General features: G+C 47.1%; 2 protein-coding genes across 2 annotated transcripts in view; one reads left to right on the top strand and one right to left on the bottom strand.

Moving 5' to 3' along the window:
• The window catches only part of LOC145335553 (uncharacterized), a 51,665-nt gene extending 42,919 nt beyond the window's left edge, over positions 1-8,746 (top strand). The window contains exons 2-3 of the mRNA XM_080181354.1: positions 2,163-2,169; positions 5,992-8,746. Coding sequence (XP_080037480.1) covers positions 2,163-2,169; positions 5,992-7,128 — 1,144 coding nt within the window. The 3' untranslated portion in view covers positions 7,129-8,746. The remainder of the gene's footprint in view (positions 1-2,162; positions 2,170-5,991) is intronic.
• LOC145335580 (uncharacterized) overlaps positions 1-14,401 on the bottom strand; it is a 31,157-nt gene that overhangs the window by 8,165 nt on the left and 8,591 nt on the right. The window contains exons 3-4 of the mRNA XM_080181387.1: positions 6,571-6,584; positions 6,157-6,179 (exon numbers count right to left, since the gene is read on the bottom strand). Coding sequence (XP_080037513.1) covers positions 6,157-6,179; positions 6,571-6,584 — 37 coding nt within the window. The remainder of the gene's footprint in view (positions 1-6,156; positions 6,180-6,570; positions 6,585-14,401) is intronic.

Here is a 14,401-nt window from a genome sequence, read left to right as displayed (position 1 = left end):
AGGTATATGGAGTTAGGCCACTGAACAGCCACAATCTCAATGAATGACAGGCTTGAGGGGCTGAATGGCTTATTTATGTTCCTATATTCGTACGTGGGGAGTTTCAACCCAGACCGAGGTAGAAATGGAAGAATTTATAAAATCCACAACCCCGCTGTTAAACTTAAAGCCACGTCAGATAAAGATGAAGCCGATTTCTCAGACACTGCAGCGATTAAACTAATACAGGAAAACAAAAGGCAGCAGTTAGCAAAGGGTTCTTCAAACCAACACAGACAGAGAGAGATAGAGACGGACACTCCTCACACCAACTCCCCCAACATCGCCACCCACCCAACGTCGACACACGCATTCACACATAATCTTGACACACACAAAGACACAGACACAAATAGTACACCCATTTATTTATAGTTGAAACCATAATTTGATTGCTACACCTGAGACTGAGGGAAAACAACACTGAACTCAAGGAAATTGTGAGACATGTAAACATATGAAACAAGAATTTGCTGGTGTGTCAGCAGATTAGACGGGTGAGTATATTCCTTCCCGTACACAGAGCAGGTGAATGGCCTCTTCCATGTGTGAGTTCGCTGGTCTATCAGCCAGTTGGATAGGTGAGTGTATTCCTGAAACAGACAATATAAACCCTATCATAGAATCTACAGTGCAGGAGGCCATTTGGCCTATCAAGCCTGCACTGACAACAATCCTACCCAAGGCCTATTCCCATAACCCCACCTATTACCCTGCTAATCCCCCAATACTAGGGGCAATTTATCATGGCCAATCAACCTAACCCACATATCTTTCGAACGTGAAGTGGGAGCACCCAGTGGGGACCCACACAGACACGGAGAACGTGCAAACACAGAGAGGAACCCAAGGCAGGAATTGAACCTGGGTCCCTGTGGCATTAGAGGCAGCAGCGCTAACCACTGTGCCACCATGGCAGTACTGGAACTTTTATCGAATTCTTAATCCTGGTTCCACCACCCGCAGAACTCCACATATAAACACAACAGGATCCCAATTTCTGTCTGCATTCTCAGCACCGAAACCAAGATCCCAACCTCCACCCTGAATCCTAATCCTAACTAACACCTCACTCTAACTAATACCTCTCCCTAATCCGAACCCTGGATTTGCTTCCAAACAGTGCATTGGATTTGACATTAGTTAAAAAGGAAATTTTGACAAACCCCATGTGTACACCTTTGGTGAATTAGAATTTCTCCATCTCTCCTTACCTTTCTGAGCCCCTGTGAAGGGTCTCGGCACATTTTAATCTGTAAATACCAGTTGTTGTTGTCACTGCCTTACATCGGGAAACTCAGGAATGTCACATAAACACTTGGAAGCTTCAAATCCAAGAAGTTTTCAGACTTCACTTACAGTCAGGAACAGATTGCATTTTACACCAACCGCTGATTTGACAGCATGTTTTGTGAAAACATCGCCAACGAATCTTCGTAAAACATCAAGAAATGTATTGAATACTAATAGAAAAAGCTCACTCTCTTATGAGAAAAGCTTCCGCAGCTGATTGCTGGGTGACAAACACAGTAAAAAGTCTCACAACACCAGGTTTAAGTCCAATCAGTTTATTTGAAAAATAAACCCACAAGCTTTCGGAAACACTGTTCCTTCGTCGGATGTGTGGAAAGTTCTGATCAGAGAAGGGCATATAGAGGCACAAGCAGTTTACAGAATACTGATTAGAATGCGAGTCCTTACAGCTAACCTGCTTTTCAAGTCTTAAAGATGCAGACAATGTGAGTGGCGAGAGCATTTGGCACAGGTTAAAGAGATGTGCATTGTCTGCAGTCAGGACAGTAAGTGAGATGTTGCAATTTCAGGCAAGTCACACATGAGGCTGGCCTCAACTGGGATCTTGGGTTCATGTCACATTATCTGTAACATAAGAACATAAGAAATAGGAGCAGGAGTAGGCCATCTAGCCCTTCGAGCCTGCCCCGCCATTCAATAAGATCATGGCTGATCTGTCGTGGCTCAGTTCCACTTTCCCGCCCTCTCCCCATAACCCTTAATTCCCTCTCTTATCAAAAACCCATCAACCCGCGTCTTAAAAATATTTAGCGAGGCAGCCTCCACCACTTCAACGGGCAGAGAATTCCAGAGATTCACCACCCTTTGAGTGAAGAAGTTCCTCCTCAACTCCGTTCTAAACCGCCCCCCCCTTTATCTTGAGGCTGTGCCCCCTAGTCCTACTGTCCTTTCTGAGCGGGAAGAGTCTCTCCACCTCTATCCTATCCATCCCATTCATCATCTTATACGTCTCAATGAGATCTCCCCTCATTCTTCTAAACTCTAACGAGTACAAGCCCAGTTTATTCAGCCTCTCCTCATAGCTCAACCCCCTCAACTCCGGTATCAGCCTAGTAAACCTCCTCTGCACTCCCTCCAGGGCCAAAATATCTTTGCGTAAGTACGGCAACCAAAACTGCACACAGTACTCCAGCTGCGGCCTCACCAATGCCCTATACAGCTGCAGCAAGACCTCCCTACTTTTATATTCAATCCCCCTCGCTATGAAGGCCAGCATCCCATTCGCCTTCCTGACCACCTGCTGCACCTGCAAGCTGGGTTTTTGCGACTCATGCACAAGGACCCCGAGGTCCCTCTGCACCGTCGCCTGCTGCAGTTTTTCACCCTGTAAGTAATAGTCCTTCCTACCATTCTTCCTACCAAAGTGGACCACCTCGCACTTGCCAACATTAAATTCCATTTGCCAGTTCCTGGCCCATTCGCCCAGCCTATCTAGATCCTTCTGCAGACTCTCCACACCCTCCGCACAATTTGCCGTTCCCCCAATCTTGGTGTCATCAGCAAATTTCGACACCCTGCACTCGGTTCCCTCCTCCAGATCATCTATATACCATGACTTGCCTGCAATTGGGGTAAACTTGTTGCACTTTAACCTGGTGTGGTGAGGCTTCTTACTGTGTTTACCCCAGTCCAACGCCAGCATCTCCACACCCTGTCCTGGACACAGAGAGCTGAAAGTCTCCATGCAGGCTGCCAGACAGATATCTGTCTATCTGACTGGACTGACAATGTGTGGAATGTCCAGACTGGGGAACAATGGGTGGGGGCGGGGCTCCCGGGTCCGGGCGCCTGAACCCGGAGACGTCACCGCGGAGCAGAGTGATTGCTATTGGTTGATTCAGGCCGGACTCCGTTGTGCCGTCACAATGACTCAGAAGGGCGTTCCCAGCACACAAGTGTCCCATTGGCAACAATACCACTGGTTACAGAAGCAAAACACTGCGGATTGGACACCAGCGCCAGCGAGGCTGGCGGCCGAAGCCCCGCTCACCCCTCCCCCCATGTGGACTCGGGTTCCGCCCCCTCATTGTCTACATGCGGGAGATTGGCCAATGGCAACGTGTGGAGGACCGGATGGGCGCTGGTCCTCCAGCCAATCAGAATCCGGGACTGGTGACAATGGCCGCGCGGAGCTTCCTGTGGACATGAATGTGGGGGTTCGATGAGTAAGTTTGCTGATGGTCCAAAAATTGGTGTTGTGGTAAATAGCCAGGAGGGAAGCCTTAGATTACATATGGATGGGTTTGTTTGATGAGTAGAGAACAGTGGCAAATGTAATGTAAACTCCTAAAGTCTGAGGGGATGTATTTTGGGAGGACTAACAAGGCAAGGGAATCTCCAATGAACAATAGGACGCCAGGAGGTATAGAGGACCAGGGGGATCTTGGGGTGCATGTCCATGGGACCCTGAAGACAGTGAACAGACTGATAAACTGGTTAAGAAGAATATGGGATCCTTGTCTTTTTAACTGAAGCATTGACTATTACAGCAGGCTGGTTATAAAAAGCTGGAGTACTGTCTTAGTTTGGGTCATCACATTTTAGAAGGATGTGATTGCAGTAGAGAACATAAGAAATAGGAGCAGGAGTAGGCCATCTAGCCCTTCGAGCCTGCCCCGCCATTCAATAAGATCATGGCTGATCTGTCGTGGCTCAGTTCCACTTTCCCGCCCTCTCCCCATAACCCTTAATCCCCTCTCTTATCAAGAACCCATCAACCCGCTTCTTAAAAATATTTAGTGAGGCAGCCTCCACCACTTCAACGGGCAGAGAATTCCAGAGATTCACCACCCTTTGAGTGAAGAAGTTCCTCCTCAACTCCGTTCTAAACCACCTCCCTTTTATCTTGAGGCTGTGCCCCCTAGTCCTACTGTCTTTTTTGAGCGGGAAGAGTCTCTCCACCTCTATCCTATCCATCCCATTCATCATCTTATACGTCTCAATGAGATCTCCCCTCATTCTTCTAAACTCTAACGAGTACAAGCCTAGTTTATTCAGCCTCTCCTCATAGCTCAATCCCCTCAACTCCGGTATCAGATGCCTGGGCTGGAACCTTTCAGGCATGAAGAGAGGCTGATTGTTCTCCCTAAAGCAGAGAAGGCTGAGGGGAGACTTGATTGCTATGAACAAAAATATGAACCCTTAGTTCACTGATCTTTAATAACAGGGTCAATATCCAGGGGAAATGGATTTAAGGTGAGGAGCAGGAGATTTAGAGGGGATTTCAAGGAAAAGATTTTCACCCAGAGGTGGTGGGAATGTGGAACTCACTGCCTGAAAGGGTGGTAGAGGTGGGAGCTCTCAACATTCAAGAAGTATTTAGACAAGCACTTGAAATGCCATAGCTTACAAGGCTACTACTGACCAAGTGCCGGAAGGTGGGATCGGCACAGTAAGAAGTCTCACAACATCAGGTTAAAGTCCAATAGGTTTATTTGGTGGCACGAGCTTTCGGACCGCTGCTTCTTCATTAGGTGAGTGAGGAAAATGGGACACGAACAGATCAATGTTTGTGAGCTGGCACAAAGATGATGGGCAAAAGGGTCTCTTTGAAACTCTGAGGGTAGAAATATGGTAAAAAGTCTGACAACACCAGGTTTTAGTCCAACCTATTTATTTGATAATATACTCACTAGCTTTCGGGGTTACCCCCTTCGTCAGGTGAATGGAGAGTTCTGGCCTCAGACAGAGCATATAAAGCACAGACAGTTTAGAGATTACTGATTAAAATGCGAATCCTTACACCTAACCTGCTGTTCAAGACCTGAAGTGGCTGATAATGTGAGTGGAAGGAGCACTGATCACAGTTTAAAGAGATGTGTATTGTCTCCAGACAGTACAGTAATATGACCAGTGCTTGTAATATGATAAACATTGGATGGTTCTGTAACAAAATACATTTATTATTATTTCTAATGTTGTAATATAGTACTGTAGCTATGTTATATATTTCCAGTCAGAGTCATTACAGCACAGGAAGAGCCCACTGGACAACTCGGGTCCCTGCTGACCCTCTGTTGAGCAACTCTCAGTCTGGTGGGGTCTCATTCTGAAACCCTGCCACAGTGATCCAATTTCATTTAGAAATTATTGACCATCTCAGCTTGACTACCCTCATTGGCAGCAGGTTCAAGATCATAACCAATTACAACCCCCTGTGTCTTAACCAACTTACAGCTTTTGGGGAATGAAAGAGGAAAGGATGTTCCATAGAAACTAGAATTGTCTGTTCTGAATTTCTATCTTGTACTGACACTGATGAATTTTGTAAATTTCTTTTTACAGGATATCAGAAGGTGAGGAATTACAGACAGAAATCTCAAACCAAACATCACATCAACATCCTCACTCAATTCATCATGAATATTATCAACTTTTGAAACCAGAAGGAGAAATGTTTCTCTGTTCTGTCTCCTCCTGAAGGCTTTAAACATCAGTGTGACTGGAAAAGCACCAAGACATACACACCCGAGTAAGAGTGTTCCAGTGCACTGTGTGTGGAAAGAGCTTGAACCAGTTACACAGCCTGGAAATACATGGCAGCATTCACAGCGGGGAGAGACTGCTGTACCCGTGTTCTGTGTGAGATTTAACTGATTGTTTAACCTGCAGAGTCACAGGGACACCCACACCATGGAGAAACCATGGAAATGTGGGGACTGTGGGAAGGGATTTAGGTTCCCATCTGAGCTGGAAATTCATCGGCGCAGACACACTGGAGAGAGACCGTTCGTCTGCTCTGTCTGTGGGAAGGGGTTCACTCAGTTACCTCATCTGCTGAGCCACAATCTCACTCACAGCAACGAGAGACCCTTCAAATGCTCTGACTGTGGGAGCGGTTTCGCAAGCTCTCGGGAACTGATCGCACACCAGCGCATTCACACCGAGGAGAGACCGTTCAGCTGCTCTCACTGCAGGAAGAGGTTCAGGACGTCATCCAACCTGCGGGAACACCAGCGGGTTCACACCGGGGAGAGACCGTTCACCTGCTCCGTGTGTGGGAAGGGATACACTCGGTCCTCCGCCCTGCGGACACACCAGCAAGTTCACAGTGAGGAGCGGCCGTTCACCTGCTCTGTGTGTGGGAAAGGATTCACGCAGTTACCCAATCTGCAGACACACCAGCGAATTCACAGCGGGGAGAGACCGTTCACTTGCTCTGTCTGTGGGGAGGGATTTGTTCATCTATGCAGCCTGCAGAGACACAAGGTCACTCACACCAATGAGAGACCCTTCAAATGCTCCGACTGTGGGAGTGGCTTCAAAAGCTCCGGGGAGCTGGTGTCCCACCAGCGCATTCACACCGAGGAGAGACCGTTCAGCTGCTCTCACTGCGCAAAGAAGTTTCAGTGGTTATCCAACCTGCGGGTACACCAGCAACTCCACACCAGGGAGAGGCCGTTCGCCTGCCCTGTGTGCGGGAAGGGATTCACTCAGTTGTCCAGCCTGCAGAAACACCAGCGAGCTCACACCGGGGAGAGGCCGTTCGCCTGCTCGGTGTGTGGGAAGGGATTCACTCAGTTGTCCAGCCTGCGGAAGCACCAGCGAGTTCACACCGGGGAGAGGCCGTTCACCTGCCCGGTGTGCGGGAAGGGATTCACTCAGTCATCCAACCTGCAGAGACACAAAGTCACCCACACCAGTGAGAGGCCCTTTCAATGCTCCGACTGTGGGAGTGCCTTCAAAAGCTCTCGGTACCTGATGGTCCACCAGCAAGTTCACACTGGGGAGAGACCGCTCGCCTGCTCTGTTTCACTCAGTCGTCCCACCCGTTGACACACAAAGTCGCTCATACCAAGGGGAGCCCCTTTACATGCTCTGACTGAGTGCCGGATTCAGCTGCTCTCAGGAACCGTTGTTCCACCAGTCCATTCACCTGCTCTCTCTGCACGACAGAGGTTTGGAATATCTTCAGCACAGTCGAGATACCAGTGAGTTCACTCCGGAGAGAGACCTGCTCTGCGTGTGTGAAAGGATTTACGGGAAACAGGCCCTTCGGCCCAACGAGCCCGCGCCGCCATTTCGACATTGTGCTTTTCCTCTTCCACCCTTGACCTGTTGTCTATGCTTATGGCACCCACATTGGAAACCTGATTGAGGGGAGACTAATTTAGGGACAATTTGTTACACCAGTCAGCCTACGAGCACATCTTTGGGGTGTGGGAGGAAACCGGAGCACCCGGAGGAAACCCGCAGGGAGAATGCGCAAACTCCCACAGAGAGACTGGCCCAAATCCATGTTATCTGCACAGCAGTGATAGTCACTGAGCTGTTGTGGTGCCCATCCGCTGGTCCGGTTTTAAGCACACACAAACAACACGAAGCACTAGGCCACTCTTGAAACATCCAAGAGCAGCCCACGCACGACCCACCGCGTGTACGCCCCTTGTTGGACAACAGGGTGGACCGACGCACCTGCGGAGTAAAAGAGAAAAACATCAAACACATGTAGTGGTTGATTTCCAGGAACGTCCCGAGGCTCTGATCCTTATTTAAAACAGTCTCTTATATCCCTTCATCCTATTTCGCCCATGTGTCTATCTAAGTAAACCTTAAACAAGTCCAGCGTGCCTGCCTCCACCGCCTTACTTGGCAGTGCATTCCATGCCCCCATGACCCTCTGTGTGAAAATTCTCCCTCTAGCATCCAAATTATACCTCTCCCCCCCGTCACCCTAAGCCCGTGGCCCCTCGTGATATTTGTCTCCAGATTTACTCAGTTATCCAGCCTGTCAGACACAAAGGAGAGACTCTTTAAATGCTCCGACTGTGGGAGTGCCTTCAAAAGCTCTCGGGAAGTGATGTCCCTCTGCCAAGTTCACACCAGGGAGAGACCGTTCACCTGCTGTCTGACCGAGAAACGGATTCACCCAGTCAGCAAATCTGGGGAAACGCCAGCGAGTTCACGAGTGATGACAGTTCTGGTATTATCCTTGTGAATCTTTCTTCCCCTTTCCCCAGTGCCTCTCTTTCCTTTTTTCTAAACGGAGATCACAGAACGTAACAGTACAGCACAGGAACAGACCCTTTAGCCCACAATATAAGAACATAAGAAATAGGAGCAGGAGTAGGCCATCTCGAGCCTGCCCCGCCATTCAATAAGATCATGGCTGATCTGTCGTGGCTCAGTTCCACATTCCCGCCCTCTCCCCATAACCCTTAATCCCCTTGCCGATCAAAAACCCATCAACCCGCGTCTTAAAAATATTGAGCGAGGCAGCCTCCACCACTTCAACGGGCAGAGAATTCCAGAGATTCACCACCCTTTGAGTGAAGAAGTTCCTCCTCAACTCCGTTCTAAACCGACCCCCCTTTATCTTGAGGCTGTGCCCCCTAGTCCTACTGTCCTTTCTGAGCAAGGGTTTATTGTTATTAACAGGTAAAGAAGGGCTAAAACCCTTACCCAGAACGCTTTTCACACACACGTGGACATCTCTGAATCTGACCTACACCAAATGGAACGTTACACAAAGGGCTGGAATTCACTGGAATTTCTTAACAACCTTTCAATAGAAATGTCCTGTGACAAAGGACACAACAGACAGCAAGAACCAGGAGGAACCTTTAACACAGAGAATGTTAATAACCTTGTTCAGGACACTGGTGCCAGGCACAGGAGGATCCCAGGGAAAACGGCACATTTAATTTCTGCGTGTTTCACAATTCTAAATGACTGACTCTTTCACAAAGGAATGTTTAAAAACAGCATTGTGATATTCCCAGGTCAGCTGTGTCTGGGAAAGGGGCAGACTGATGTGTCTTTATTTTAAACAGGAGGATCCATTGAAAAGCAGCTCTGGACGATACGAGCACCTCCTGACCTACTTCCAATTCATTTTAAAATCATCCATAAAACGTTTCCATTTGGTGTACGTCAGGTTCAAAGATGTCCACGTGCGTGTGAAAAGGGTTCAGGATAAGGGATTTAACCTTTCTTTCCCCGTTAGTATCAATAAACGCTTTATTCAATTCTAAAGTAGAAAGTTATAGAGGTTTACAGCATGGAAATAGGTTCTTAGGCCTAACTTGTCTATGCTGCCCTTTTTATTTAAAACCACTAAGCTAGTCCCAATTGCCCGTGTTTGGCCCATATCCCTCTATACCCATCTTACCCACGTAACTGTCTAACTGCTATTTACAAGACAAAATTGTACCTGCCTCTACTACCACCTCTGGCAGGTGGTAAATCACCCTGGAATATTCTTACTTTTTCCCTGGGACGTGGACACTGCTGGCAAAGCCCCAGCGGACGTTGCTCATCTCCTAATTGCCCTTTAATGGAGTGACTTGCTCAGCCATTTCAGAGGGGCAGTTAAGAGTCACCCACATCGCTGTGTGGGTCTGGAGTCACATGTAGGCCAGACCGGGTAAGGATGGCAGATTTCCTTTCCTAATAGGGAGCATTAATAGGGTGAGCCGGATGGGTTTTTACAACAATCGATAATAATTTTCTGGTCACTATTACTGAGACTAACTTTATATAATTCCAGATTAATTCACTGAATTCAGATCCCACCAGCTGCCCTGTCCCCAAATCTCTTGCTGGCTCTCTGCATGACTTGGCCAGAGACATTCCCACTATCCCGCCACCTCCCCCCCGAATGGAATATTCCAAAGAACCCACAGTTAAACGGGAAGGAGAAAAGAGAGAGGCTTTGACCTTTGGATGATCTCATTACAAACTAAAGAAACGTAAAGCTGACCATTTCTATAAAAGGTCTTCGGGTAAGCGTTCTACAAGGCGGCCTTCAAGACAACGCAGAATCGCCGCGCAGAAACTGATAGCCGAGTTCCACACACGTAAGGACGGCCTCAACCGGGGCCTTGGGTTCGTGTCACACTATTTGTAACCCTCACGACTTGCCTGGGCTTGTGAAATCTCACTCACTGTCCTGGCTGGAGTCAATTCACACACCTCTTTAACCTGTGCTCTCCACTCACATTGTCTGTACCTTTAAGACTTGATTACCTGTAAAGACTCATATTCCAACCATTATTTTGTAAATTGAGTTTGTGTCTACATGTGCCCTGTTTGTGAAACAAATCCTGCACTCGCCTGATGAAGGGGCAGTGCTCTGAATAAAAAAAGCTACCAAATAAACCTGTTGGACTTTAATCTGGTGTTGTGAGACTACTTACTGTGCCTACCCCAGTCCAACGCCGACATCTCCACATCATTTTGTAAAAGTTTAAAAAGTTTAATTTATAAAGCACAGTCAGAAGCAGGTGAAAAGTAATGATGGACATTCTGACTGACATCAGAAACATCGATTGACTGGATAAACACTCACTACATCACACAGCAATCCTCAACCATTAAAGAACTGACCCACAATAACTCGATTGACCAGATAAACACTCACTACATCACACAGCAGTCCTCAACCATTGAAGAACTGACCCTGAGAGAGCCTTATAAAAAGGGACAGGTGTTTACACAGAGAGGTGACACCCACAGCTACTAAGGATGATGGAATTCAGTTCAGGAAGGGGATAAAGCGAGAAGCTTTTGCTATTCAAGGCAGAAGTATTAAACATTCTGAATCAGTGCTCCTTGAGCTTGTTGACTAACCAAACACTTCAATTAATCTCATCATAAAAACCCCCCAGTGTAAATAACATGGATTTGATTGACAAATGTTGAAGTGTTGGTTTAGAGCCACAAGTTTTGACTTCCCATTTGAGCCTGGGACACCTTTCTGTCATAAGAACATAAGAAATAGGAGCAGGAGTAGGCCATCTAGCCCCTCGAGCCTACCCCGCCATTCAATAAGATCATGGCTGATCTGAAGTGGATCAGTTCCACTTTCCCGCTTTCTCCCCATAACCCTTAATTCTCTTGTCTGTCAAAAACCTATCTACCCCTGACTTAAATATATTTAGCGAGGTAGCCTCCTCCACTTCAACGGGGAGAGAATTCCAGAGATTCACCACCCTTTGAGTGAAGAAGTTCCTCCTCAACTCCGTTCTAAACTGCCTCCCCTTATCTTGAGGCTGTGCCCTCTAGTCCTGCTGTCCTTTCTAAGCGGGAAGAATCTCTCTACCTCTACCCTATCCATCCCCTTCATTATCTTATACGTCTCTATAAGATCCCCCCCCATCCTTCTAAACTCCAACGAGTACAGACCCAGTCTATTTAGTCTCTCTTCATAATCCAACCCCCTCATCTTCAGTATCAGCCTAGTAAACCTCCTCTGCACTCCCTCCAAGGCCAAAATATCCTTGCGCAAGTGCGGCGACCAAAACTGCACAGAGTACTCCAGCTGCGGCCTCACCAGTGCCCTGTACAGTTGCAGCAAGACCTCCCTGCTTTTATATTCTATCTGTCTCTCTATTGCTTGTGTCAATGACAGCCAGGCAACGGAGCTGAGGGCTGAATTTAGCTGAGAATAATGGGGCTTGCGCCCCAGTCGGGAAGCTGCCATGGACATCGCACTAAATAGAGAGACAGGAAGGTGCTGGAGAACTGACTGGGAAATGGGCCTCCAAACAACTGGGGCATGGGAGGGGGAAGGTGGGGCTGATGGTGACATGACCATCAGCTTCAGTGTCCTTGTCTCCAAAGCAGGGAGTCACGGGAACAGGGTACAGATGAATTAAAGAGAAGCCATTTGTGTCCAGCACATTGTGAACATCCTTTTACTCTGGTTGTCTTTGATCGTCAAGCCATTTTCTGTTTGTTTTAACCATATTCTGCTCCATTAATAAACTTTTATCAGTAAAAATATTTGACTTTGCTGGTCTTTTCCTGATGAGATTGATGCACTTTAGGGAAAGTGGGTGAGAGGGGTGGGCAGACTCTTTAACAGAAAGTGAGTCCCTCTAAGGTAACTGGCAAAGGAGCCAGAGGGGGAGATGAGATTTTATTTTTGACGCAGTGATGTTCGAAAATGGGGTTCAGGGAATCAATTAACCCTTTCTCCCCTTTTCCCACACATAGAACATAGAACATTACAGCGCAGTACAGGCCCTTCGGCCCTCGATGTTGCGCCGACCAGTGGAACCAATCTAATGACCCTCTAAACTATTCCAATGTTATCCATATGCCTATCCACTGACCATTTGAATGCCCTTAAAGTTGGTGTGTCCACGACTGCAGGTAGGGCATTCCACGCCCTTACTACCCTCTGAGTAAAGAACCGACCTTTGACATCTGTCCTATATTTATCATCCCTCAATTTAAAGCGATGTCCCCTCCTGTTAGCCATCACCATCTGAGGAAAAAAAGCTCTCACTGTCCACTCTATCTAGTCCTCTGATCATCTCGTATGCCTCAATTAAGTCACCTCGGAACCTTCTCTCTAATGAAAATAATCTCAAGTCCCTCAGCCTTTCCTCATAAGGCCTTCCCACCATTCCAAGCAACATCCTGGTAAACCTCCTCTGCACCCTTTCCAATGCCTCCACATCTTTCTTATAATGCGGCGACCAGAACTGTACGCAATACTCCAAGTGCGGCCGCACCAGAGTTTTGTACAGTTGTAACATGACCTCACGGCTCCGAAATTCAATCCCTCTACCAATAAAAGCTAACACACCATACGCCTTCTTAACAACCTTATCAACCTGGGTGCCAACTTTCAGGGATCTATGCACATGTACACCGAGATCTCTCTGGTCACCCACACTACCAAGAGTCTTTCCATTAGCCCAATACTCTGTAATCCTGTTGTATAGAACCTATAAGCTCCAAGATGAGATTGGTAGAATTCAGATGTAAATATGAATTCCTGATAAGTATATACGGCTTATTTGCAAAGTGGTTCATTATGCAACTCTGAAATGATTCCCAGTGATAACCCTTATTGGTGACAGTGGTTAGATTTTATCCAGTATCAATAAGAGCTGACACAGTCTAATGTCTGAGCAGCAGTATCAAAGTACAGCAGCATTACCATTACACTCTGGGTAGAAGCAGCATCTCCACGGAAATGTTCCCTGCTCTGCCCCAGGTGCCACGGCACCAGTCAATGCAAAATGTAAAACCTCGACAAATCTCTGTGCTCGGGGAATCCCTTCTTGTACTTTTTTACATTCACAAAGTCTGTGGAGACTGATTTAACCCTATCATTGCCAAGCTAACATTTGAACAGACCAATTACAAAATCTGTTATTGAACCATCTGTACCCACCCAAACCATCTCAAACTCTCAAACAATTGTCTTCCTATGCTCCGAACCTGGTACAGGCAGTCAGCATTCCCATGCCAAGCAGTGAAAACATGGTGGCCTTGACACCCAGGTGTCATCCAGGATTCAAGGCACTCTTCTCTGATCTCTGGGAGCTGTTTATCTCCCTGTTAAAAGTCTGACAACACCAGGTTTTAGTCCAACCTATTTATTTGATAATATTCTCACAAGCTTTCAAGGGGACTGCCTCTTCGTCAGGTGAATGGAGAGTTCTGGCCTCAGACAGAGCATATAAAGCACAGACAGTTTAGAGATTACTGATTACTGATTACTGTGCTTTATATGCTCTGTCTGAGGCCAGAACTCTCCATTCACCTGACGAAGAGGCTGTCCCCTCGAAAGCTTGTGAGAATATTATCAAATAAATCGGTTGGACTAAAACCTGGTGTTGTCAGACTTTTTACTGTGTTTACGCCAGTCCAACGCCGGCATACCCACATCATATCTCCCTGTTCCCACACACTGCAAGTCATCTGTTCTCAGCTCTGCTGGATTTCTGCTGAAGTTCAGCTCCTTTTACGCCTTTCGGATCAATAAAATATTTGGCCAATGAAGACCAAAACCACAATTTCCCATCCTGTCAACCATCCTTACCTAGAGTGTAATCACAAGAGGAATAAAAACAGGAGAAGTGTAACAATCACATTCAAAATAAATGCACAGCCAGTCAGAGAATTTAATGTTCACTAATTAGCAAGAAAACTCAAAGTGGGGCAGGAGAGATGAGGAGGATTCTTGCATCCCACACCTTCACGGGGTGGAGAATTCTCTCTCTGACCCCTCACTCAATTTCACTCTGTTATTTTCCAGATCTGTTCTGGCCCTACATAAGAAATAGGAGCAGGAGTAGGCCATCTAGCC

This window comes from Carcharhinus amblyrhynchos, unplaced genomic scaffold, assembly GCF_965287045.1.
Source record: "Carcharhinus amblyrhynchos unplaced genomic scaffold, sCarAmb.v2.hapA scaffold_39, whole genome shotgun sequence".
Lineage (NCBI taxonomy): Eukaryota > Metazoa > Chordata > Chondrichthyes > Carcharhiniformes > Carcharhinidae > Carcharhinus > Carcharhinus amblyrhynchos.
Note: the sequence above shows the minus strand (reverse complement) of the source record. Positions and strands in the feature narration are given on the sequence as shown.